This window comes from Rhinoderma darwinii, chromosome 1 (genome assembly GCF_050947455.1).
Source record: "Rhinoderma darwinii isolate aRhiDar2 chromosome 1, aRhiDar2.hap1, whole genome shotgun sequence".
Taxonomy (NCBI): domain Eukaryota; kingdom Metazoa; phylum Chordata; class Amphibia; order Anura; family Rhinodermatidae; genus Rhinoderma; species Rhinoderma darwinii.
In genome coordinates this window covers 486161292-486185633 of record NC_134687.1, presented here as the reverse complement: position 1 = coordinate 486185633, position 24342 = coordinate 486161292, and the positions used below count along the sequence as shown (strand labels likewise).

At 43.1% G+C, this 24342-nt stretch overlaps 1 protein-coding gene across 1 annotated transcript in view; it reads right to left on the bottom strand.

Annotated features, from left to right (window-relative positions):
* Positions 1 to 24342, bottom strand: part of RPH3A (rabphilin 3A) — a 180598-nt gene that overhangs the window by 13271 nt on the left and 142985 nt on the right. Inside the window, exons 16-18 of the mRNA XM_075835143.1 lie at positions 21195 to 21251; positions 7410 to 7561; positions 3694 to 3775 (exon numbers count right to left, since the gene is read on the bottom strand). Coding sequence (XP_075691258.1) covers positions 3694 to 3775; positions 7410 to 7561; positions 21195 to 21251 — 291 coding nt within the window. The remainder of the gene's footprint in view (positions 1 to 3693; positions 3776 to 7409; positions 7562 to 21194; positions 21252 to 24342) is intronic.

Sequence of the window (24342 nt, the reverse complement as noted above, 5' to 3'; positions counted from 1 at the left end):
CAGCGTTTGCAGGTAAGTAGCTACATCGACTTACCTGCAAACGCCGATGCTGCTGCAGAATCAACTGTAGCCTCTGGTGCCGATGTGTCCTCGCTGGTCCGACACGATGCAGGACCTGGGGAAGGAAGTGAGTGACGTCACAGCGTGATCTCTCGAGAACACGGCTGTGTCTGCACTGCCAGAAGCTGGGCGTTGTGTAGAGAAGTGGATGATACTTCTATACACAACGCCCAGCTAGTAAAAGAAGTAAAAACGCCCCGATGTAACGAACACAATACACGCCCAGTTGTACTTTTACTTTAAGCACGCCCAGTTGTACTTTAGAATGCCTAATTTACATAAATATAAAAATGGTCATAATTTGGCCAAAAATGCTCGTTTTTAAAAAAACAAAAACGTTACTCTTATCTCCATTGCAGCGCCGATCTGCTGCAATAGGAGATAGGGGTTGCAAAATCTGGTGACAGAGCCTCTTTAAATAAACTGCATATCTTAAATGTTTTTGTTTTTTTTCTGATTTGCGTTTTTTTTTCCGGCGGAATCGCAGCTTTTCCACCTCAAAAATCACAACATATACTATTTGAAATCAATGGGGAGGTAAAACCCATTCAATGGGGGAAACCCGCAATAGAAGTGAAGCAATTTTGCAGCATAAATAGATATGCTGTGGTTTAAAAAAAACGCACCACAGGTCGATTTATGAACGTTTTCTCAGCAGATTATTTCTGCAGCGTGTGCATGAGATTTATTCAAAACTTCTTTACTTTGCCGCTACTGTGATACGCTGCGAACTTTCCGTAATTAAATCCGTTGCGGAAAATCTGCAGCTAATCCGCCAAGTGTGAACATACCCGTATTTTGCAATTGAATGACTGTCTGACCATTCAAAAGCTAACCTACTGAATCTCAGGGACTGAGGGGCAGTGCCGCACCTGCCATGAGGCGAGGTGAGCCAACAGCCTCAGGCGGCGCCACCTACCTGAAAATGGGGGGCTGCATTTTCAGCCAGGGATGGACCGGACCCGAGGGAGGGGGCATGCAGACTTAGCAGATGTGCCGCATGATGGGCATGTCTGTAACACTCCTCCACCTCCTCTCTGACGCTTACGCAGCACGCGCTGCCAGAGAGGAGCAGGTCTAAACTCGGTCGGTCAAAGCTGCTAGGATCGGGACCTGGGAGTATACTGCAAGGGGGTCTGGGCATTTTACTGACAGCCAAGGGCTCTATGGGGCTGGAATAATCCACCCCATAGAGCCCTCACATCACTATAATTGAAGGATTAGGGGGGGGGGGTCTGAGCGTCTGACTTACTGCAGAGGGCTCTATAGGGGGAGATTCTGCCCCCCCCCCTTTAGAGCAGTCAGCCCTCCCTTAACCTTGCAGTATAGTAACTAGTCAGGGCTCTATGGGGAGGATAATTCCCCCCTATAGAGCCCTCTGCTGTCAATAAAATGCCCAGACCCCCCCCCCCTTGCAGAATACTCCTGGCCCCCCTTTTAAATTAGTGGGGGCAGGAAGCTGAGTGCAGTATAGCTCCCCCCACAGCAGTCAGAGTCAGTACCCTCCTTGCAGTATAATCCCCCCATAGCACCCTCAGTAGTTATTACACTGCAAGGGGGGGGGGGGGTTCAGTGTGATTGGTGCAACTTTCTAATTGCTTTTTATTAAAAATAATTTTTACTTTTTGAGATGCAGCTGCTTTGTATCCTGTATACAGAGCAGCTGTATATAGCGCTGAATCCTGTATCCGTCAGTTCAGCGGTACTGACTGATTCAGTGTCACCAGGTCCTGCAGGATCGAGCTGTTACCGATCACATGGTTCATAACTTCGATATGATCGATAATAGGCGACCTAATGAATTCAGGTCTCTGCGCTATATACAGCTTCTCTGTGTACAGGATACAAAGCAGCTGTATCTCAAAAAGTAACAATAATTTTCAATAATAAGTAATTCAAACTTGCACCAATCACATTCATAGATATCTTTACGTATATACTGTGTATATATATATATATATATATATACTGTGTATATATATATATATACACACGTTTTTAAAGGTGTACATAGCCTTTAAACTGTAACTGAACTTTTATCATGTCATACTGATTGCTAAAACGAAACAGCAGCATAAGCTTCATTTATGATCGACTTTCAGCCGAGCGAGCGGCGTACGGAATCATAGACTTTCTATTGAGCCTTTACACTGCTCCATGGAAAGCCAAACAGAATCGAAGCAGCACATCGCTCACCCGAGCACTTCTGCTGCTTCGTTTTAGCCGCTAGTGGGGGGGGTCTTAGAGCTCGGACCCCACTGATCAAAACTTCTGACATGTCAAAAGTTTTTTAAAAAGTTGTTACACTTTAAAGAGAACCTTTCACCTGCCCATAGATGTGCATTTGAGTGCAGCATGTAATAGGCAGCGCTGCACAAACTTTGGGGCACTTTACATTTTTTTCCTACCCTCCTTCCTTATTTAGATATCGGTGCCGTAATATTTGGCGCCCGATATTTAAATAACCCCATGAACTGTCAATGGGGCGGTAATTGGCAAGGGGGAAAGTAACATCGCTGTGACACTGTCCAATCCGCTACAGACGGTGTCAACAGCAAATGCTACGGAGAGGATCACGTGTGCGCGCGCACACTCTCACTCTTCAGCTCTCAGCAGGCAAGTACAAGACTGTGTGATCTCTCGCGAGAAATCAGTCTTGTCCTTGTCTGCCGAGAGCGAAAGAGTGAGAGCGTGCACGCGCACAGCCCCGATAACATGGAACAGAAGAAGAGTTCACACTCTTCTTCTCCTCTTCTGTTCCGTAGTGGTGGTGGAGCTGCGCGCACACGCTCTCCTCTCTCCAGCTCTTGCTGTGACACTGTCCGTAGCTGATTGGACAGTGCCACGGCGATGTTACACGCCCCCTTGCCAATTACCTCCCTATTGACAGTTCAGGGGTTTATAAGCCAGCACAAGCAGACCACTACAATACAGAAGGTAGAGCAAAGAAACCAGCCCATGACGTGCCGCTTCAAAACGGCGCTAAGCGCAATCCATCCTGGACTGGCTTGAATGTAATTGCAGAAAGTGATGCCGCAAATGAGACTGGCTGTCGAGGAAAGATATGGGGCTGTGCAGTGCAGACACTATTATTTGAACTGCACTGATTGGTAGTAAGAATAATTCTTTAAATCTTTTCTATTCTTCAAACATCACTTTAACAAATAAACATCAAATGTTTTCCTATTTAATTTTTTTTTATATATTGCGTGTTTGTTGTGTAAAACTAGTAATGAGAAAACTCCAATAGATTTGGGAGGGGGGAGGCGCCTTTTTATAGTTCACCTCAGACAGCAGAGGGGCTAGGTTCACCCCTGCTGAGGGGGTATGGTCACATTTTGAAACCACTGCCTCGGGCAACAAGAGAACGTTGCCTGCCCATGGTTTCCATGCATCAACAAAACATATTTGACAGTATCATGCCAATAATTGCTTATTTATCAATCATATTCAGATTAAAGCAATAACCCATATTTGTGTTATTGCAGGAGCTGACATAGAAATAACAGGGCCCCATATCTAAAATCAGAAAGGGCCCTGTGAAAGAAAAAAAGTTTCCTTCTTTTTCTATGGATCCGATAGCAGTTGTTTACCCTGCCTCTATGAAAGGCAACTGTTTTAGTGGTTTCTCACCTCATTAAATTCTGGGTTTAGAGTCTTTTTTTTTATTTGAGTCTTTTGCTTGGCCTTTTTGCCCCCTTCGGGTTTCAGCCAACTAAGATAAAAAAAAAAAATATTCTTTGTTAAATGCACAATAATAGCTTGGAACATACAGATACATCAATCAAACACACATGTAATGGTTTATGAATACAAAAGAGTCCATGATTAGTTATTATATAAAGCATATACACCACAAATATGAATATATCTATATATACACACATATATATATATATATATATATATATAGACAGATAGATTGACAGACATGATATATATATATATATATATATATGTATAATCTAACTCTCTCTCCCTCTGTCCAGACAGATGGACAGACAAAGACAGAGGGACAGAGAGATTATATATATATATATATATATATATATATATATATATCACTTTAAAAAGGGGGTTTCCAGCCAATAAAAATTGATGGCCCATCCTCAGGATAGGCCATCAAAGGCTGAAGGGTCCGCTATTGAAGGCCTATACTAGCTGAAGAGTCGGGGTCCGACTCCCTGGACATCAGCCGTTTTGAAGGGGCCACAGCGCTCGTACGAGTGCTGCTTCCCCTTAATTTCTACTTGCTCACTGTAAACCTTAGACAAGCATTTAGCAGTGATTCACAGGTATTGCAGTCTTTTCTCCCATTAAAGTGAATAGTAGAAAAGGATGTTATACCTGCGAATTGCCGCTAAATGTGTGTCGACGATTTACAGTGAGAAAGAAAAAAAGAAGGGGAAGCAGGGCTAGTACGAGCGCTGTGGCCCCTTTAAAACGGCTGATCATCAGGAATCGGAACCCGACCCATCAGCTATTGATGGCCTTTTCCGAGGATAGGCCATCAATTTTTAGTGGCTGGAAAACCCCCTTTAACCCCTTAACCCAGCCTATTTTGAGGCTTTAGGACACAGTATCCTTTTAAAAAATTTTCATCGTGTCATTTTGAGAGCCTTAACTTTTTTAATTTTTCCGTCTATGTAACTGTAGGAGGGCTTCTTTTTTGAAGAACGAGTCATATTTTTTAATATAACCTTTTTGTGGTTCATATAGATTATCGATTACCTTTTATTAGCTTTTATTAGGGGGGAATGGAAGAAAACAGTAATTTTACCTTTCTTTTTTTTGCATTTTAAATTGACGCTGATCAACATAAAGCTCAAATAGAGTTACCTCTTTTGTATGGGTTGGTACAATTACACCGACACCAAATATTTATAGATGTCTTCTTTTTTTTTTTTTTTTACTACTTCTCCACAAAAATAGCAAATTTCGTGAAAAAAATAGTTTAAAAAAAGACCCGTAACCTTTTTATTTTTTATCAATGTAGCCGTATGTGGGTTTGTTTTTTGCAGAATGTGCCATACTTTTTTTAAAGAAACATTTTGGGGTACATATAAATTATTGATTAACTTATTTTTGCGTTGCGGGATGTGGAACGTGTGTTTAAAATAAGTGATAACTTTATTCTATGGGACATTATAATTGCGGCAATACGATATACTAGTATGTGTTATTTGGTGGGTTTTTTTTACACATTTTGTAGTGTGAGCACTGTTTTTTTCTAAATAAACTTTTTTTAAACTGTATTTGATAACATATTAAAGAAGTTAAAAAAAATTAAGAACTTCACAATGCAATATTTTAAACGCCTCTAATATGATTTGGTATACTTCATATACCAAAGCATTATTGCCTGTCAGTGTAAAACAGACAGGCAATCTAATAGTCCATGACTTTTTCACGGCCTAATAGGCATGTAGACCTAGCAGGCTTTGCTAGGACCCCAGCTGTCATGACAACAATCAGCACCCTGCGATCGCATCACAGGAGTACTGATGGGAACCCTCGCCCTCTGCTAAACTCCTTAGATGCCACGGTCGCCATGGACCGCGCCATATAAGGGGTTAAACGGCCAGGATCAGAGTTATCTCCGATCCCGGCCGTTGCAGCGGGATGTCAGCTGTATAGTACAGCCAGTACTGCTAATGGAGCAGGCAAAGATTCTGTACATCAAGGTGCGGAAAGTAAGTCCTCACCCTGAAGTTTATCCACTGAATAGGTGATAAATGTTTGATCAGTGGGGATCCAACCCTGTGTATCCTCACCGATTGCTTGAGCGGGAGACCCCAGTTCCCTGTCCCCTCCAGCCACACGACTGACAAGGCGGAGATTGAATGGATCAGACGTAGAGCATGTGAGCTGCCACTCTATTCAAACTCTATGAGAGTAATGCAAACAGCCAGAACTGCAGTCATACCCCCAGTAATAAATATATTATCTATGCACTGGATAGGTGATAAAAATTAGAGGCTGGAATACCCCTTTAAGGCTAGTGCGCCACAGAAACTTTTTATAGCATGAATTTCTAATTTTAAATATCAAACTACAGCTGCAACCCTATGGAAAATGTTGCGTTGCATGCGTTTAAGCAGCTGAGGATTGGCCACTAGCATCTCTCTTCCCTCTGGATTGCACAGAAAGGGGTAGCAGAGAAGAGGAGCAGCAAGGGGCTGAAACTGTATTTGGGAGCAATTTGTCTCACACGGTATATGGGGGCACTCTGACAGGAACGGTACTAGTATATTGAAATACTCTCTGGCTGGCACTATGTATTGTGGTGCTTTCTAACAAGCATTGTTCATGAAGGCACTATTTATTGGGACATTCTCTGACATGCACTATTTATAGGGAAGTCTGGCAGGCACAATTTATGGGGGCAACTGTCAGACATCTTTGGTTAGCATTGATATTGGGGACTCATCAGTTATGAGACCAGCTAGTATAGGTTTATTGTGGCAATTAAAACATTGGGGGGAATATCAGAAGCCTGCTGGAGTATGATGCACTAAATTTATTAAGAGTCACACGCCTCTTAATAAATTAGTCGAATTTTGGGCCCTGTGTGTGCCAGAAACGGAAATATATACCAGCTAATAGATAACCGCAGGTTTCTTCTATAATTTATGCAAATTTCTGGTATATATTATAGGAAATTTTTCAAACTGTGGATGCACCTGCCCCTCTGCTAAGCCCCACTCACTTTTAAGAACAGTGATAAGAGATATGTAAAATGAAAAAAAAAAAAACGCAAATTTTGTCACAGAAATCTGTCGTAAACCATAAAATAAATCCACACCAATATGTGTGTATATGTGAATTTGGCTTTTGTGTTGCCAGATAAAGAGAGAGATGTGTTGCTAGAAAGGGTGGGGGATGTGCTGCAAAAGGGGATTGTAAAGACGTCCATGCAAAATGTTGAAAGAAGTCTTCATAATGGTTGTGCCAAATAAAGAAAGGAAAGAAAAAAACTGCGATCATATGAGATTTACCCTGCATTATCAGATATAATTGTTGTTTATATCAGTTCTTTATTCTCTTGTCTGGTCTGCGCCATCATGATACCCTCCAAGCTTGCCATAAGGCACTGTTTGGCAGTAATATTTGTTCACCATATGGTGTCATTTATTATAGCAGAATTATTCAGTTACTGAATGGCAGTATTTTTCTTTCACTTTCTTATATTATTATTTGATGGCTGTATGGTAGAATTACTCAGTCAGGTTATGGTAGTATTATCGAGTCACTGTATGGTGGTATTAGTCAGTCACTATATGATGGTGTTTGCATAACATGTTAATGAGAACTATATTTTTTACATGTTCTTCAAGGCGGTTACTCACAGTTTGACAAATGGATCAGAGTAGCCATTAGCATCCATTGCTGCCAAGTGAACACAGCGTACAATCCCAACAATCAGCCCTCCTTGCTGACTATTATACATAAGAGACACCAGAATCTTTCCTCGGTCTTCTACGTCTCCTCCACGATCTGTCTACAAAATCAGAAGTTGGTGAGATGCCTTGCCAAGTTGAAATTCATATAAAACTAACTTTTCAACTGTACATTGTTTTTTTTGTTTAAAGCTTGCTACTTATAAAAAAAAAAAGTGGGTGCACACACCTCGAAGTGTAAAAGATTTAGCAATAAATAGCAGTAAATACAATGGTTCACAGACATACTTTATGTGATTTCAACCAAGCTGGATACAATATTAACCCCCTTAATATCAATCATGGTACATATACATCATAGAGGGAGGGGTATTGTATGGAGCAGCATCCCGCTCCATACACTGCGGGTGTAAACTGTATATTACAGCTGACACCCTGCTCTAATGGCCGGGATCGGAAAGAACTCTGATCCCAAGTCTTTCTACCACTTATATGCAGCGGGCAATAGCGACCGAGGTATTCAAGCCGTTAGAAAGAGGGGGGCATCCCCCTCAGACAGTCTATAAGCGAAGCCCATGCCCAGCGAGGCAATAGCATGATGCCTGAGGGCTTAATTAAGGCCTCCACGTCTCCCATCTTGGTGCTCCTATTAAGCCCTGGCTGTTGCGATATATTATGCAAGTAATCTAACAATGGCTGGGAGGACTAAGAAAAAAAGTAAATAAGTTAAATAACAGTTATATAGAAATGGTACCATTAACCCCTTCACGACCTATGACAACAATACACGTCATAGAGCAGGGGGGTGAAGTTTTGATTGGGCTCACGCGCTGAGCCCGCTCCATACACTGCAACTGTCAGCTGTGTATTACCATGGACACGCTGCTCCTAACAGCCAGGAACAGCGATCGTGCTGTCCTTGGCCGTTTAACTAGTTAAATGAAGCGGTCAATATCGATTGTGGCATATAAACCGTTAGGAGGAGGGGGCTCAACGGCCACCCGGCAGTGCGATCTGGGGGGGGCACCAATGGTTGTCATGGCAGCCCAGGGGCCTTATAAAGGACCCCAAGTCTGCCTTCTGTCTGCCTCTGCTAAGCTATGCCTCTCCGTGGAACTAGTGTCCCGTACTGAAAACATGATTACAGTACGGGACAGTTGTTCTGCAGAGAGGCAGGGACTCCTAGCATCGTACATAACTATGATGCTAGGAGCCCGGCTCCCGGCACTGTGTTCGGTCCGGGACTTCCGGCCGAAATACGTCCATCCATTACGGACGTTAATGTGCTCGTGTGAACCCAGCCTTAGCTGTAAAAAAAAAAAATTCAATAAAAAGTGACCAAAAATGGTACCAATAAGAACTACACCTCATCCCGCAAAAAATAAGCCCTCACACCACGAAATCGATAATATCGATAAAAATCTGTGTAAGGCAGTACAATGGCCGACGGAAGTATGCATGAGGCCATAAAATCCTTCCTCCCACTAAAACAATTTATACAGAATCCCCTCACCCCACACATAATATTTACAGTCAAATCCCCCCTCCCACACAATAACAATTTATAAATACACACACACCTCCACACACGCACACTGTACATACACACACACACTGTATACACACGCACACTGTATACACACTGTATACACACGCACACTGTATACACACTGTATACACACAGACTGTATACACACTGTATACACACAGACTGTATACACACACACACACACACACACACACTGTATACACACACACACTGTATACACACACACTGTATACACACACAGTATACACACACACACACATATATATACACACACACACACATATACACACACACTGTATACACACACACTGTATACACACACACACTGTATACACACACACTGTATACACACACACACACACACACACTGTATACACACACACACACACACACACACACTGTATACACACACACACACACACTGTATACACACACACACTGTATACACACACACACTGTATACACACACACTGTATACACACACACACTGTATACACACACACTGTATACACACACACACACACTGTATACACACACACACTGTATACACACACACTGTATACACACACACACACACACACACACACACACACACTGTATACACACACACTGTACACACACACACACACACACTGTATACACACACACTGTACACACACACACAAACACACACACACACACACACACACTATACACACACACACACACACACTGTATACACACACACACACACTGTATACACACACACTGTATACACACACACACACACTGTATACACACACACACACTGTATACACACACACACACACACACACACACTGTATACACACACACACACACACACACACACACACACACTGTATACACAGACACACACACACACACACTGTATATACACACACACACACTGTATACACACACACACACTGTATACACACACACTGTATACACACACACACACACACACACACTGTATACACACACACACACACTGTATACACACACACACACACACACACACTGTATACACACACACACTGTATACACACACACACACACTGTATACACACACACACACACTGTATACACACACACACTGTATACACACACACTGTATATAAACACACACACTCTGTATATAAACACACACACACAGTATATAAACACACACACAGTATATAAACACACACACACACACACACTGTATACACACACACACACACACACACACACACACACTGTATACACACACACACACACACACACTGTACACACACACACACACACACACACACTGTATATACACACACACACACACTGTATACACACACACACACACTGTATAAACACACACACACACACTGTATATACACACACACACACAAACTGTATACACACACACACACGGTATACACACACACACTGTATACACACACACTGTATACACACACACACACACTGTATATACACACACACACACTGTATATACACACACACTGTATATACACACACACACACACTGTATATACACACACACACACACACTGTATACACTGAAGGAATGCAAAATACTGTGTGAACAAAGCCTAAGTCCCATTGTCATTCACAGTTGCTTATCCTCTGCTTTTCCATATAATATAAGTCGCATGCTACGTATAGCTGTGGTGGATTTCTTTTCATGGTGCGGACAAAAATACACGTGGAAAATTTTTCGCAGCATGTGAACTGGGTTGCGGAAACCTCATATGCATGGACTGCAGAATCATCGGCATGTCATCGGAAGCCGTATCAAATCCAACATGTGTGAACGGGGCCTTAGGGGGGATTCACACGAACGTGTATTGGGTCCGTGCGGGCCGCGTGGTTTTCACGCGTCACGCACAGACCAATACAAGTCTATGGGGCAGTACAGACAGTCCGTGCTTTTTGCGCAGCGTTTGTCCGCTGCGCAAAAAGCGCGACATGCTCAATATCTCCGCGTATTTCGCGCATCACGCACCCATTGAAGTCAATGGGTGCGTAAAAACCACGCAGGTCGCACGGAAGCACTTCCGTGCGAACCGTCTGAAACAGCGCACCAGCTGTCAAAAGGATGAATGTAAACAGAAAAGCACCACGTGCTTTTCTGTTTCCAAACATCCAAACGGAGTGTCTTTGAGATGAGCGAACCCGGACAACCGAACCAAACTTCACCGGGTTCGTCCGAACTCGTTTTGGCCGAACCCGGCAAAAAAATTTCCGGTACGCGACGTCAGGAGATAGTCACTGTCCAGGGTGCTGAAAGAGTTAAACTGTTTCAGCACCCTGGACAGTGACTTCCGATCCCAATATACATGAACGTGTAAAAAAAAAAAGAAGTTCTGACTTACCGATAACTCCCGGCTTCTTCCTCCAGTCTGACCTCCCGGGATGACAATTCAGTCCAAGTGACAGCTCCAGCCAATCACAAGCCAAGCACAGGCTGCAGCGGTCACATGGACTGCGGCGTCATCCAGGGAGGTGGGGCCAGATGTCAAGAGAGGCGCGTCACCAAGGACGCGTGACCAAGGCAACGGCTGGGAGGGAAGTTCTCGGTAAGTACGAACTTTTTCTTTTTTTTTTAACAGGTTTCTCGATATTGTGATCGGCATTCACTGTCGAGGGTGCTGAAAGAGTTACTGCCGATCAGTTAACTCTTTCAGCACCCTGGACAGTGACTGACGTCGACTAGACTCATCTCTATGATGGCGGCTGCGTGAAAATCACGCAGCCGCGCATCATACACGGATGACACACGCAGCTGTCAAGTGGTTTTTGCGTGCGCAATAACGCAACGTTCGTCTGAATCAGCCCTTAGGGTGAGTTGAAAAAAAACTCTGTTAGGGCAAATGCACACGATACTTATTACGTGCAAATTTGTCACAGGGATTTTCATGCAGCAAATCCGCAGTGTAATACAGTACCAGCAAAGTAAAACAGATCAAGAAATCTCATCTCACGTCACATTTTCTGCACAAAAATTGACCTGCGGTGCGCATTTGAAAATATGCTACATCAATTTATCTTGCGTTTCCGCTTGCGTATTGTTTCTGACTAGTTTAAAAAAAATGTAAAAATCTGCAGCATAAAACCTGCACCTATTTCCGCATCAAAGTGTAAAAACCGCCTCTAAAATGTATCAAAAAACGCACTATTAGGTGCAGATTTTACCTGCGGAATTACCTGCGGTTTTGATGCGGATTTTGTGCACCAAATTCCTCAATTTGTGTGTTACAGAATTTGCTGAATTGACCCTTTACATTGTAAAGGATGAAATACGTTATAATTCTGCAACATTAGGGTATGTTCACACGGCTTCTTTTCGGACGTTTAACGGGCCGTAAATGGCAGAAAAACGTCCGAAACATCAGAAGCAGAAGGCCGCCATTGAAAACGGCGTTCTGCTCCGACGGGCCGGTTTTTTACGCAGCTGTTTGAAAAACAGCAGCGTAAAAAAAGAAGTGCATGTCACTTCTTCAGACGTTTCAGGAGCCAGTTTTCATGGACTATAAGAAAAACAGCTCCAAAAACGTCTGTAAAAACGCGAGTTTGCTTACAAAACTTCTGAAAATCAGGAGCTGTTTTCCCTTGAAGTGTGCAATACACACCAAAAACAGGAGACAAGTAAGTGGCCTTATTCAGACTTCTCTGTTCGGTCTGTGATATATGGACCTTGTATCGGCCATATTTCCCGGACCAAACACAGTTCAGGGAGCCGGGTTTCTAGCATCACAGTTCTCTATAATCATAGGAGTCCCTCTCTTCCCGTGGGAACACTGTCCCCGATCCCGTACTGAAAGCATCATTACAGTATGGGGCAGTATTCCCGCGGAGAGACAGGAACTCCTAGCAGCATTGATAACTATGATGCTAGAAGTCCGACTCCCTGAATTGTGGTCAGCCTGGGAAATACAGCCGATACACGCTCCGTCTATCACGGACCAAACACGGCTGTCTGAATAAGGCCTTAGTCTAGTGCGGTCAAATCCCATTTTTTTGCCACAATTTTTGCAAAATTTGAACGCACTGTGAGAATATAGCCTAACAGCACTCTTTTTTTCATGTTCTGTATCCTTTTTTTAATGCAATTTTCGTAATCGCAGCATTTTTATAGAATCACAGCAAAACTGCTCCATTTGTGCCGCGATTGCGATTGCGAAAATGAAAAAAGAACAAAAAACATTTTAACATACTTTATACATTCTACAAATGGGGTCAGGAGGAATGGGAATCAGGATGCAGAGGGGTAAACACTCACCAACCTGTAGGTCCGGTCGGCTGTATAGAGGAGCTGGCTGGGGGCGGTATCTCCACACGGAGCTTCTGCACATGCTGCATATCTTCCCCATCCAGTTCGTGAAGCTACAACAGGTACGCAGGGGGGGCCGCAACCGTTGCTAGAGGAGGCCGCGACCATTGCGAGGGGGGCATGCGAGCGTTGCGAGGGGGGGCTGACAGTCCGAGGGAGGGTGACGGCAGCCCAGCGGGCCCCTTTTCTACATCCATGTGGCTGGGCCCCTGACGGGAATACTACGAGTACTGCCCTGATGGCGGCCCTGCACACACACACATACATATATATATATACATATATACATACACATACACAGCGGCGTAACTATAGGGGTCGCAGCGGTCACAATTGCCCACGGCCCCCCGCACCACATCAAAAATTACTATAGTAACTGGGGCCTATGTAATAAATGACACAGGCCCCCATTACTATAGTTACTGACAGTAGTGACCTTCCTGGTTCTGGAGCGCAGCGGCGGTCCTGACGTCACAGCGCTGTACGCAGCGCATGACGTCACAACGCTGTGCGCTGCGCACAACATCTCGACCCTGGATGGAGTCAGGATGTGGCCAAAGAGGAGGGTAAGTTCAATACCACTCTGCTGGAGCCAATAGGTCGGTGTCCGACTTCCGGGATCCCGCCAATCAGCTGTTTTGAAGGGGGTGCTCATACAAGCGCTATTTCCCCTTCATCCCGGTCTCTTTCTCACACTGTGAATCGACGATACGGATGTGTCAGCAATTCACAGTGTGAGCAAGTAAGGGAAATGGAGGAAGCAGCGCTCGTACAAGCGGCTGCACCCCCTTCAAAACAGCTGATTGGCGGGGTCCCGGGAGTCGGACCCCAACCCATCCTGAGGATAGGCGATCCATGTTTAGTGTCTGGACAACCCCTTTAAAGCCTACTGATGTGGTAGGCTTAGATACAGGGCCCCAGCTTATACTGTATAAGATTACTGTCTGCTGGACCCTGTATCTAAGCCTACCTTAGACTTAGATACAGGGTCCAACAAATAGTTTCACACCTACACATGGGCCCTGTATCTAAGCCTACCATATGTGTTAGTCTGTGTTCACATCACCATTGCCCTTCCGTTGAGGGATTCTGACGGAGGTTTCTGTCGGTTTAACCCCCTCAACGGAACGGCAAACTGAAACCTCAGCTTCCGTTTCCCAAGACATTGATCTCAATGGTGACGGAAACGTTGCTAAAGGTTTCCGTTTGTCACCGTTGTGACAGGGTTCCGTTGTTTTTGACAGTCGACTGCAGGGGTCACAGTCGAAACCTCCAACTGAAGGACAGTGGTAATGTGAACAGGCCCTTACGAATGTTTTTTTTTTGTGTTTGTGTTTTTTTACAGGTTTGGTCATTGGACTACGTCGGATTCGAGGACTACTTCGATGACGACTTTTTTTTTTTTATTATCAATAAAATGTTTAACAAGGGTTGTGTGGGAGTTCTTTATTTCAATCAACCATTTTTTTCTATGTCTTTGTATTTTTTTCAAAACTTTATTACTACCACCTTATTAATAGCTGCTGGCTGATTGACAGCGTCCATTACTAAGGAGGGGCTTAGTGTTAGCCGGTGCAGAGGCTAACACTAACCCCTATTATTACCCCGGTACCCATCACCACCAGGGGTGCCGGGAAGAGCTGGGTACAATCCAGTACCCGAACATCTGTAGTGATGGTCGGGCACTGGGGCGGCCGCAAACTGGTGTTATTAGGCTGGGAAAGGCCAAAACACAGTGGCCCTTCCCACCCTGGTAATGCTAGCCTGCTGCTGCTGCTGTGTTGTATCTGGCTGGTTATGAAAAATGGGGGGTACCCCATGTAATTTTTTTTAACACAAATAATTAATTGGAAAGAACAATGTGGGGTTCCCACATTTTTATAACCAGACAGATACAACATAAGAGCAGCAGGCAGCGTTACCAGGGTGGGAAGGGCCACTGTTTTTGGGCTTTCCCAGACTAATAATACCAGCCTGTGGCCGCCCCAGTGCCCAACCATCACTACAGATGGTTGGGTACTGGATCGTACCCGACTCTTCCCGGTACCCCTGGTGGCGGTGGGTACTGGGGTAATAATGGGGGTTAGTATTAGCCTCTTCGTGTCTAACATTAAGCCTCGCCTTAGTAATGGACATTATCAATCAGCCAGCAGTCATTACTAAGGCGGTAGTAATAAAGTTAAAAAAAATACAAAGACATAGAAAAATATTTTATTGAAATAAAAATCCCACACAACCCTCATTAGCCATTTTATTGAGAATAAAAAACGCCGTTATCGAAGTAGTCCTCAAATCCGAAGTAGTCCAACAACCGAACTTCTAAAAAAACACAAACACACAAAAATAATTAGTAACACGTAAAAAAGCGAAACAATTCTTATTCTTCCCTTTCCTGGGTCCAGCGCTGGAGCTGCAATGTCAGCGAGCTGTGCCCTGTATCTAATCCTATCATGTGTGATACTGTCTGCTGAGCCACTGTATCTGATCCAATCGTGTGATACTGTCTGCTGGGCCTTATATCTAATCCTATATTGTGTCTGTCTGCTGAGCCACTGTATCTAAGGCTGGGTTCACACTACCTATTTTCAGACGTAAACGAGGCGTATTATGCCTCGTTTTACGTCTGAAAATAGGGCTACAATACGTCGGCAAACATCTGCCCATTCATTTGAATGGGTTTGCCGACGTACTGTGCAGACGACCTGTTATTTACGCGTCGTCGTTTGACAGCTGTCAAACGACGACGCGTAAAAATACAGCCTCGTCAAAAGAAGTGCAGGACACTTCTTTGGACGTTTTTGGAGCTGTTTTCTCATAGACTCCAATGAAAACAGCTCCAAAAACGGACGTAAAAAACGGCGCGAAAACGGCGCGAAAAATGCGAGTTGGTCAAAAAACGTCTGAAAAGCAGGGTCTGTTTTCCCTTGAAAACAGCTCTGGATTTTCAGACGTTTTTGGTCACTACGTGTGCACATACCCCAATTCTATCCATAGCTACAAGGTCGTAGTGATATAGATATGTGATCTCCTATATACACATACACGCACACATTTTTTGGGGGGTAAATGTATTGGGGCTATTTCCCCTGGCGTTTCAAGACCTTAGTGACGCCCCTGTCTGCTAGTGCTGCATTGTTGGGTCACTTAGGAAACCCAGCGATGCAGCTCAAAGATGCGGGTCGTCGGCCATGAGAAGTTTGGGGGGGTCCAAGAAGAACCTTTGCATCGGGGCCAATGAGTTTTTAGCTATACCCCTGTATATATATCTGTTTATAACCCATCAAGACATGGACTCCACAAGTTCTCTAAAGGTCTACTGTGGTACCTGGCACCAAGATGTTAGCAGCACATCCTTTAAGTCCTATAAGTTGCGAGGTTTGACATTGCTTCCTTCTCCCGTTCTGATGCTGACATGGCACCTTTGGCGGTGCACAGGGGTCACCATGGGCTACACTAGCTGTGATGCACTGTGTGTTGACACCTTTCTATCATAGCCAGGATTAACATTTTCAGCATTTTGTGCTACTTTAGCTCTTCTGTGGGATTGGACCAGACGGGCTAGCCTTCGCTCTCCACACACATAGCGGAGCCTTTGGTGCCCATGACCCTGTTGCCACTTCACCGGTTGTCCTTCCTTGGATCACTTTTGGTAAGTACTAACCACTATGGTTGTCTCGATACCAGAATTTGGACTTCGATACCCATACTTCCTCTAGTATTGCAATACTCGATACTAAAACAATACTTTGCCAATAATAATCATAAAAAAATTAAAAAAAATTTCTTCTGAAAATTTTCTGATGTGAGGCACGAGGTGTGATGAATTCTGAACCTCCATGTGCCTCACATTAATAGTAATTAACCCCATCATTTTTCTCACCGTCATAATGGACAACATTGGGTTAATGCGTGCTGTACATGATGGGGTTAATGACTATTAATGTGAGGCCATGTAGGTACTAAATTCAGAACGCCTCGTGCCCCACATTCATAAGTGAAAGTCGTTTTTATTTTATTTACAGTGTACACATCATAAATGACACTATAAATTTGTTGTGCAGGTTATTACGGTCGCAACAGTACCAAATATGTGTATATTTTATGTATTGAGCCTTTTATTTTAATGTTTATTGTAAAAAATATGTGTATTTTTATAAATTTTTTTATTTTTCATTTTGATTATTTAGCATTACTTTAAAGCTTAGAAATAAAATGAGTAAAAAAAATAATTATGTACTGGCATATATCTATATGCCAGTACATTAGCCTGTATACTGGTATGTTCTAACAACGCCTGTGTACTAAGTATGCCCTAACAACAGGGAATATGGTCAGACAGCCCTGGGGTCCTTCATGGACCCAGGATTGTCTGCCCATATATGGTTTGTCCCTCAATCGCATCACAGGGAATCCCTGTGACACAATCCAAGGGGCATCCCCCTTCTCATATTCTCCTTGAATGCTGCGGTCAGCTGTGATCGTAGCATTCAAGGGAATAGTGGCGAAGACCAGAGGTTTCTCTGATAACCACCGTTAGAGCGGGACTGCGGCTGTGTAATACAGCCATTGCCCTGCTCCTGACAATAAGTGCGCGCGCGCGGTCAGCGCTGCACTAACGAGCGGCAGCGTCGGCCTTGAAGACAGAGAACATTCGGGGTGTTTTGCATTGCGCGCGCCATGTTCACGGTCTTCAGTGCTGGCGTTCATTGGTGCAGTGCTGGCCACATCACATCATGCTGACCGCGCATGCACACTTGTCAGGAGTGTAGCATTGGCTGTATTACACTGCCACGCTGTGACTAAATTCATTTGTTACAATACTAAGCTGTGTGGCTGCACAGCTTAGTATCGAAATACATGAATTAACGGTATCTAACCGTTTCAGGGTGAACGGCATCGAAATAGTATTGATATGTTGATGCATCGTGCAACCTTACTAACCACTGCATACTGGGAACAAGACCTGCCATTTTGGAGATGCTCTGAACCAGTCATCCAGTCATCACAATTTGGTCTAGTGGCTCAGATCCTGACACTTGCTCATTTTTTCCGCTTCCAACAAACCAACTTCTAGAACGGACCGTTCACTTGCTACCTAACATACCCCACCCCTTGGCAGGTGCCAGTAACCCATTAATCATTGTCATTCACTTCACCTGTCAGTGGTTTTAATGTTATGGCTCAACACTCATTCTTAAGGCAAAAAAGTATACATTACATAATGATAAACCAAATGATTTAGATGATGAACTACTACTTATATAATAGACATTTCGGTTCATGAAATAAACGATTATACTGAAATAATGATTAATAGAAATATATAAATTTAGGAGGATTTTTGAGCATTGGGAAGCAGTTTCGTAGCTCTGGATTTAAGGCACCTGCAGGCAGGGTTATGAGAGGTCAAATCAATACGGTCATCCAGTCTCTGAGTAGTATAACGTGACTGACATTTTCTAGCTTATTTGGTACAGGGATGTCTAATGATGCATAAAACTAGCACACATTGCATAACGTATACTAAATTGGATTTAGATGTGATGGCCCTCCTGACTTGCCCCTTAGGACTCCCATCGCTTCACCTCATTACATTGTTTACCATAGCTCTTCACAGTGACTGATGGCAGACATGATGACCAAGCATTCTTCTGTCTATAATGTAATGTTAACAGCAGGAATATTTTTTATCATTCCTAATTTTATAATTATATTAATGAAAAAAAGGATTTTGTTATGTTTAGTAATTCAGAATGTGTTGACTAATATAGTAAATTTACAAATGGCATACTTTACTTAATAAAAATAAGCCAAAATGTTGCTATATGACACAGTCATAGCAGTTACTTGCAGCGGTTACTAGGAAGAGCTCACTACATACAGCCCCTATTATACTAGCTGCATAAATCCATATGCAGTTAGCGCCACCTAGCGGTGGCTGCATGCAACCAGAATTATATAATTTATCAAGAACAGGTTACAGATAATCAGCACATAAAATTTCTAATTAAATATGAAATGGACATTAAGGAGTCATTCACACAGTTATGTTAATTTCAGCCTGTAATACGGTATACAGTATGAAACCATATTACACACCATATGGAGCGCCACATATTTCTGGGTTAGATGCTAGGGGAATACTCAGTCTGAGATGCGGTATCCGATGTACCATGCTATGATTTTTTTACGCATACCCTGCATCCGTTTGGTCAATAATTATAATTCAGCTGTATTTATGGAGAAAGGGATCCCTCTGCCTCCTCTTACCCCTCCTCACCATTGATTGCTGGCCACTGTGTATCGGTCTGTATGTTCTGTTAGTCTCTATTAAACAAATGGCACAATATTATTTGTGCTGTTTGGGCTATTAGTACAGCGCACTGTCCCTATAATATGCTGCGTTTAAATACGGCAACATAATAATGGGACAGATCTGCTTAAGCTCCTTGACGCACCAGTACCTGCCCGTCACCTTGGTGTGGGGGTTGAAGTATGAAGAGGGCTCATGCGCTGAGCCTGCTCCATACGCTGCAGGTGTAAGCTGTGTATTACCGCTGACAACCTGCACTAACAGCCAGGAATGGTGATCGCTCTGTTCCTGGCCGTTTAACCACTTAGATGCTGCGGTCAATAGTGACCGCTGCATCAAAGCTTTTAGAAAGTGGGGCACAGCCCAAGGGTTGTCAGGGCAGCCCGGGAGCCTAATGAAGGCCCCTAGGTCTGCCTTCTGGCAGGGCCGAACAGAAGCCTGTAAAAATGACAATAGACTGCAATACATTAGTAGTACAGTGTATTGAACCAGTGATCTGACAATCGCTGGTTCAAGTCCCCTAGGGGGACTAATAAAAATATAGAAGTTAAATAAAGTTTTCAGTAGTGAAAAAAAAAATGAAGTTAAAAAAACCCTCTTCACATTTTTCTTCTAAAGTAATGTCAAAAATGTAAAAATAAATAAAATTGTTACCGCCGTGTCCATAAAAGTTAGAACTATTACAATATAACATTATTTAACTCACATGGTGAACGCCGTGAATAAAAAAAAAACTAAAAAAAACGCCAGAATCTCAGTTTTTTGGTCAACTTCGCGTTAATTTTTTTTTATAAAAACTGATCAAAAAGTCGCATGCAACAAAAAATGGTACCAATAAACACTACAGCTCGTCCAGTGAAAAATAAGACATCACACTTAATTGACAAAAAAAAAAAGTTATGGCTTTCAGAATATGGCGACAAACTTTTTTTAACAAATAGTTTTGTCTTTGTAAAAGTAGTAAAATATAAGAAAACCTATATAAATGTGGTATCTCTGTAATCGTATTGACTAGTAGAATAAAGTTAAGTTGTCATTTCTACCACACGGTGAAAGACGTAAAAACAAAACACCCCCAAATAAATGGAGGAATCACACTTTTTAGTACATTATATGGTACTTTAAATAGTGCCAAAAGAAACTACAACTCCTCCCACAAAACATAAGCCCTCACACCGCTCTATTGACGAAAAAATAAAAAAAGTTATGTCTCTTGGAAAGCGGGGAGTGAAAAACAAAAAAAAAAAAATGGCTTGGACTTCAAGGGGTTAAACCTATGCCAAGTTATTCCTATGAATGTAATATTAATGCACGTTTAATAACACTTCAGAAACTGATACTTGACCCACTCTCACAATATCAATTCATACATTTCCAAAAACTGCTGAATTCCTTTGTCGTACTCAACCAGGTTAAAAGTACAACCTATGTAGGCTTGGATATTTTTGTGTATGTAACTGAATTTTGTGAAGAAGACCGGCGAGGTATGTATACACAAAATCTAGACAGACAGTTCTGTAAGCAATCCAAGAAAATCTGACTTACCTCATCTTCATAAAGAGCCATGCCTCTAACTGATCCTGTTGTTCCAGCACGCTTCATCTGTAAAAATGCAAAAAAAAGTTAATGAAATAAATTCAAAAACAAATTATGACCAAATGATATAACGATCCTTTGATGTATTATATTATAAGAGCAGGTTAGCATACAAGCAAGAAATATATAATAACATCATAGAATTCCATGTTTCAGACAATGAGTTTTAGGAGATGAGAGAACATTGCACGGAATGACATTCATTGGAACTACTGACAGCATGATGTATAGAATTCTATTCCAGTATAGTGGTTTAAACGCTCATTGCATCCATTACACATATTTCTCCAATTGCTTTTCTAGTTTACCTTGACTTACTTGCGCAGCTACGTTAATCAAGCTGTCATGAAAGCTCCCATACTCATGGACTGATTCTACTCGCTCAGGTTTAGTTATTTTTTTCTTTGTTTTTTTAGGTGGTTGCAACCAGTGTTCAGTTTAAAACGTATACGCTGTGGAACAAGGCTGAAAATTTGCAACGAAATCTGCATGTGTTACATGTAGGTTTTTTGAGAACTTCGATACAGGTTTGACCAAGGATTTTACCAACTGTATTGCAATGGGTGACATCCACAGAGGAGTTCTTCAACAGATAGGGCATACTGTAGATTAAAAAATCTGCAGTAGGCCTGGAATCCACAGCAGATCATTTACGTTGTTTGTGCACGGTGTAACGTACTTTGTTGCAGAATTTTAGCTCTGCAACAAATATGCAATGTGTGAACCCAGTCTAAGCTGTGTGATTTGTAAGGGTATGTTCACACGGCCTATTTTCGGCTGTTTTTCGGGCCGTAAACGCCCAAAAAACGGCCGAAAAATTGGAAGCGGACGAAGGATTTTTCGTGGCGTTTTTTGACACGTAAATATGCAGCCGCGAAAAAGAAGTACAGGACACTTCTTGGGACGTTTTTGGGGCCGTTTTCTATAGACTCTATTGAAAAAAGCTCCAAAAACGGCCGTAAAAAATGCAGAGAAAAAAGCTGCGTAAATCGCGAGTGGCACAAAACATGTCTGAAAATCAGGAGCTGTTTTCCCTTGAAAACAGCTCCGTATTTTGAGACGTTTTTAACTCTGCATGTGAACATACCCTAAGGGCGGATTTACACGAACGCGATATACGTCCGTGCCACCCGCGTGTTTTTCACGCGTGCCGCACGGACCTATGCAAGTCTATGGGGCAGTGCAGACTGTCCGTGATTTTTGCGCAGCGTGGGTCCGCTGCGTAAAACTCACGACAGGTCCTATATTTCTGCGTTTTTCGCGCATCACGCACCCATTGAAGTCAATGGGTGCGTGAAAATCACGCGCACCCCACAGAAGCCCTTCTGTGGGACGCTCGTTATTTGCGCAACAGTATTTGCGCAACAGCAGTCAAAAGTATGTTTAGAAACAGAAAAGCACCAGGTGATTTTTTGTTTACAAACATCCAAACGGAGTGTCATAATGATGGCGGCTGTGCGAAAATCACGCAGCCGCACATCCTATGTGATAACACACGGAGCTGTTAAGTGCCTTTTGCGCACGCAAAACGCCGCGTTTTTTGCGTGCAAAAACCGCACACACTCGTGTAAATCCGCCCTCAGGCTGGGTTCACACGAGCATGTTACATCCGTAAAGGACGGAACGTATTTCGGCCGCAAGTCCTGGACCGAACACACTGCATGGAGCCGGGCTCCTAGCATCATAGTTATGTACGATGCTAGGAGTCCCTTCCTCTCTGCAGGACAACTGTCCCGTACTGTAATCATGTTTTCAGTACGGGACAGTAGTTCCATGGAGAGGCAGGGACTCCTAGCATCGTACATAACTATGATGCTAGGAGCCCGGCTCCCTGCAGTGTGTTCGGTCCGGGACTTGCGGCTGAAATACGTTCCGTTCTTTACGGACGTAACATGCTCGTGTGAACCCACCCTAGGGGTATGTGCACACAACGTTTTACGCCTCGAATTATGCCTGAAAAGACGGCTTCAACACATCGGCAAACATCTGCCCATTGCCTGCAAATGGGTCTTACGATGTTCTGTACAGACGAGCTGTCATTTTACGCGTCGCTGTCAAAAGACGTCTGGAAAGAGGTCGTGTGCATATACCCTAACTTTTAGGGTATGTGCACACAACAACGCCAAATACGTCTGAAATTACGGAGCTGATTTCAGGAGAAAACAGCTCCTGAATTTCAGACGTTTTTACAAGTGCAGCCGTTTTTCGCTGCGTCTTTTACGGACGAAATTGGAGCTGGTTTTCATTGGAGTCAACTCCAATTACGTCCCAAGAAGTGTCCTGCACTTCTTTTGGCGAGCCGTAATTTTACGCGCCGTATTTTGACAGCGACGCGTAAAATGACAGCTTGACTGCACAGAACATCGTAAGACCAATTGCAAGCAATGGGCAGATGTTTGCCGACGTATTGGAGCAGTCTTTTCAGGCGTAATTTTTAGGCGTAAAACGCCTCCATTACGTCTGTAAAGAGGTCGTGTGAACATACCCTTATGGTATGTTCACACGCAGTGTTTTCAGACGTATTTCAGGGCATTTATTCCTCGAAATACGCCTGGAAAAACGGAAGCTGAACGCCTACAAACATCTGCCCATTGAAATTCATGGGAAGAACAGCATTTAGTTCATATGGGGCGTATTTTTACGCCGCTGTTTTAAAAAACAGAATGTAAGAAGATGCTCCGTAAAATGAAGTAGCATGTCACTTCTTGAGGCGTTTTTTGGAGCAGATTTTCCATTGAACACTATGAAAAACGCCTCAAAAAACGCCTCAAAAAATTTCATTTTTAGCTTCAAAAATGCCTGAAAATCAGAGGCTGTTTTCTCTGAAAACAGCTCCGTATTTTCAGAGATTTTTTTTGCTAAGCGTGTGAACATACCCTTAAAAGCAACATTTTAAAGGGAATCTGTCAGCAGTTTTGAGGCTTCAAAACCGCTGACTGAGCAATTTAGGGGCAGGGTATTGTAAACATACCTTTTGTCTTGGTCACACAAGTTGCATGTCCTAGAAACTGATGTTTGGTTGTCCCAGCGTGACATTTGCAAGTTCCACTCAGCTCTGAATGACGACTCTAGCGACCTATCAGAAAACCGCTAGAGC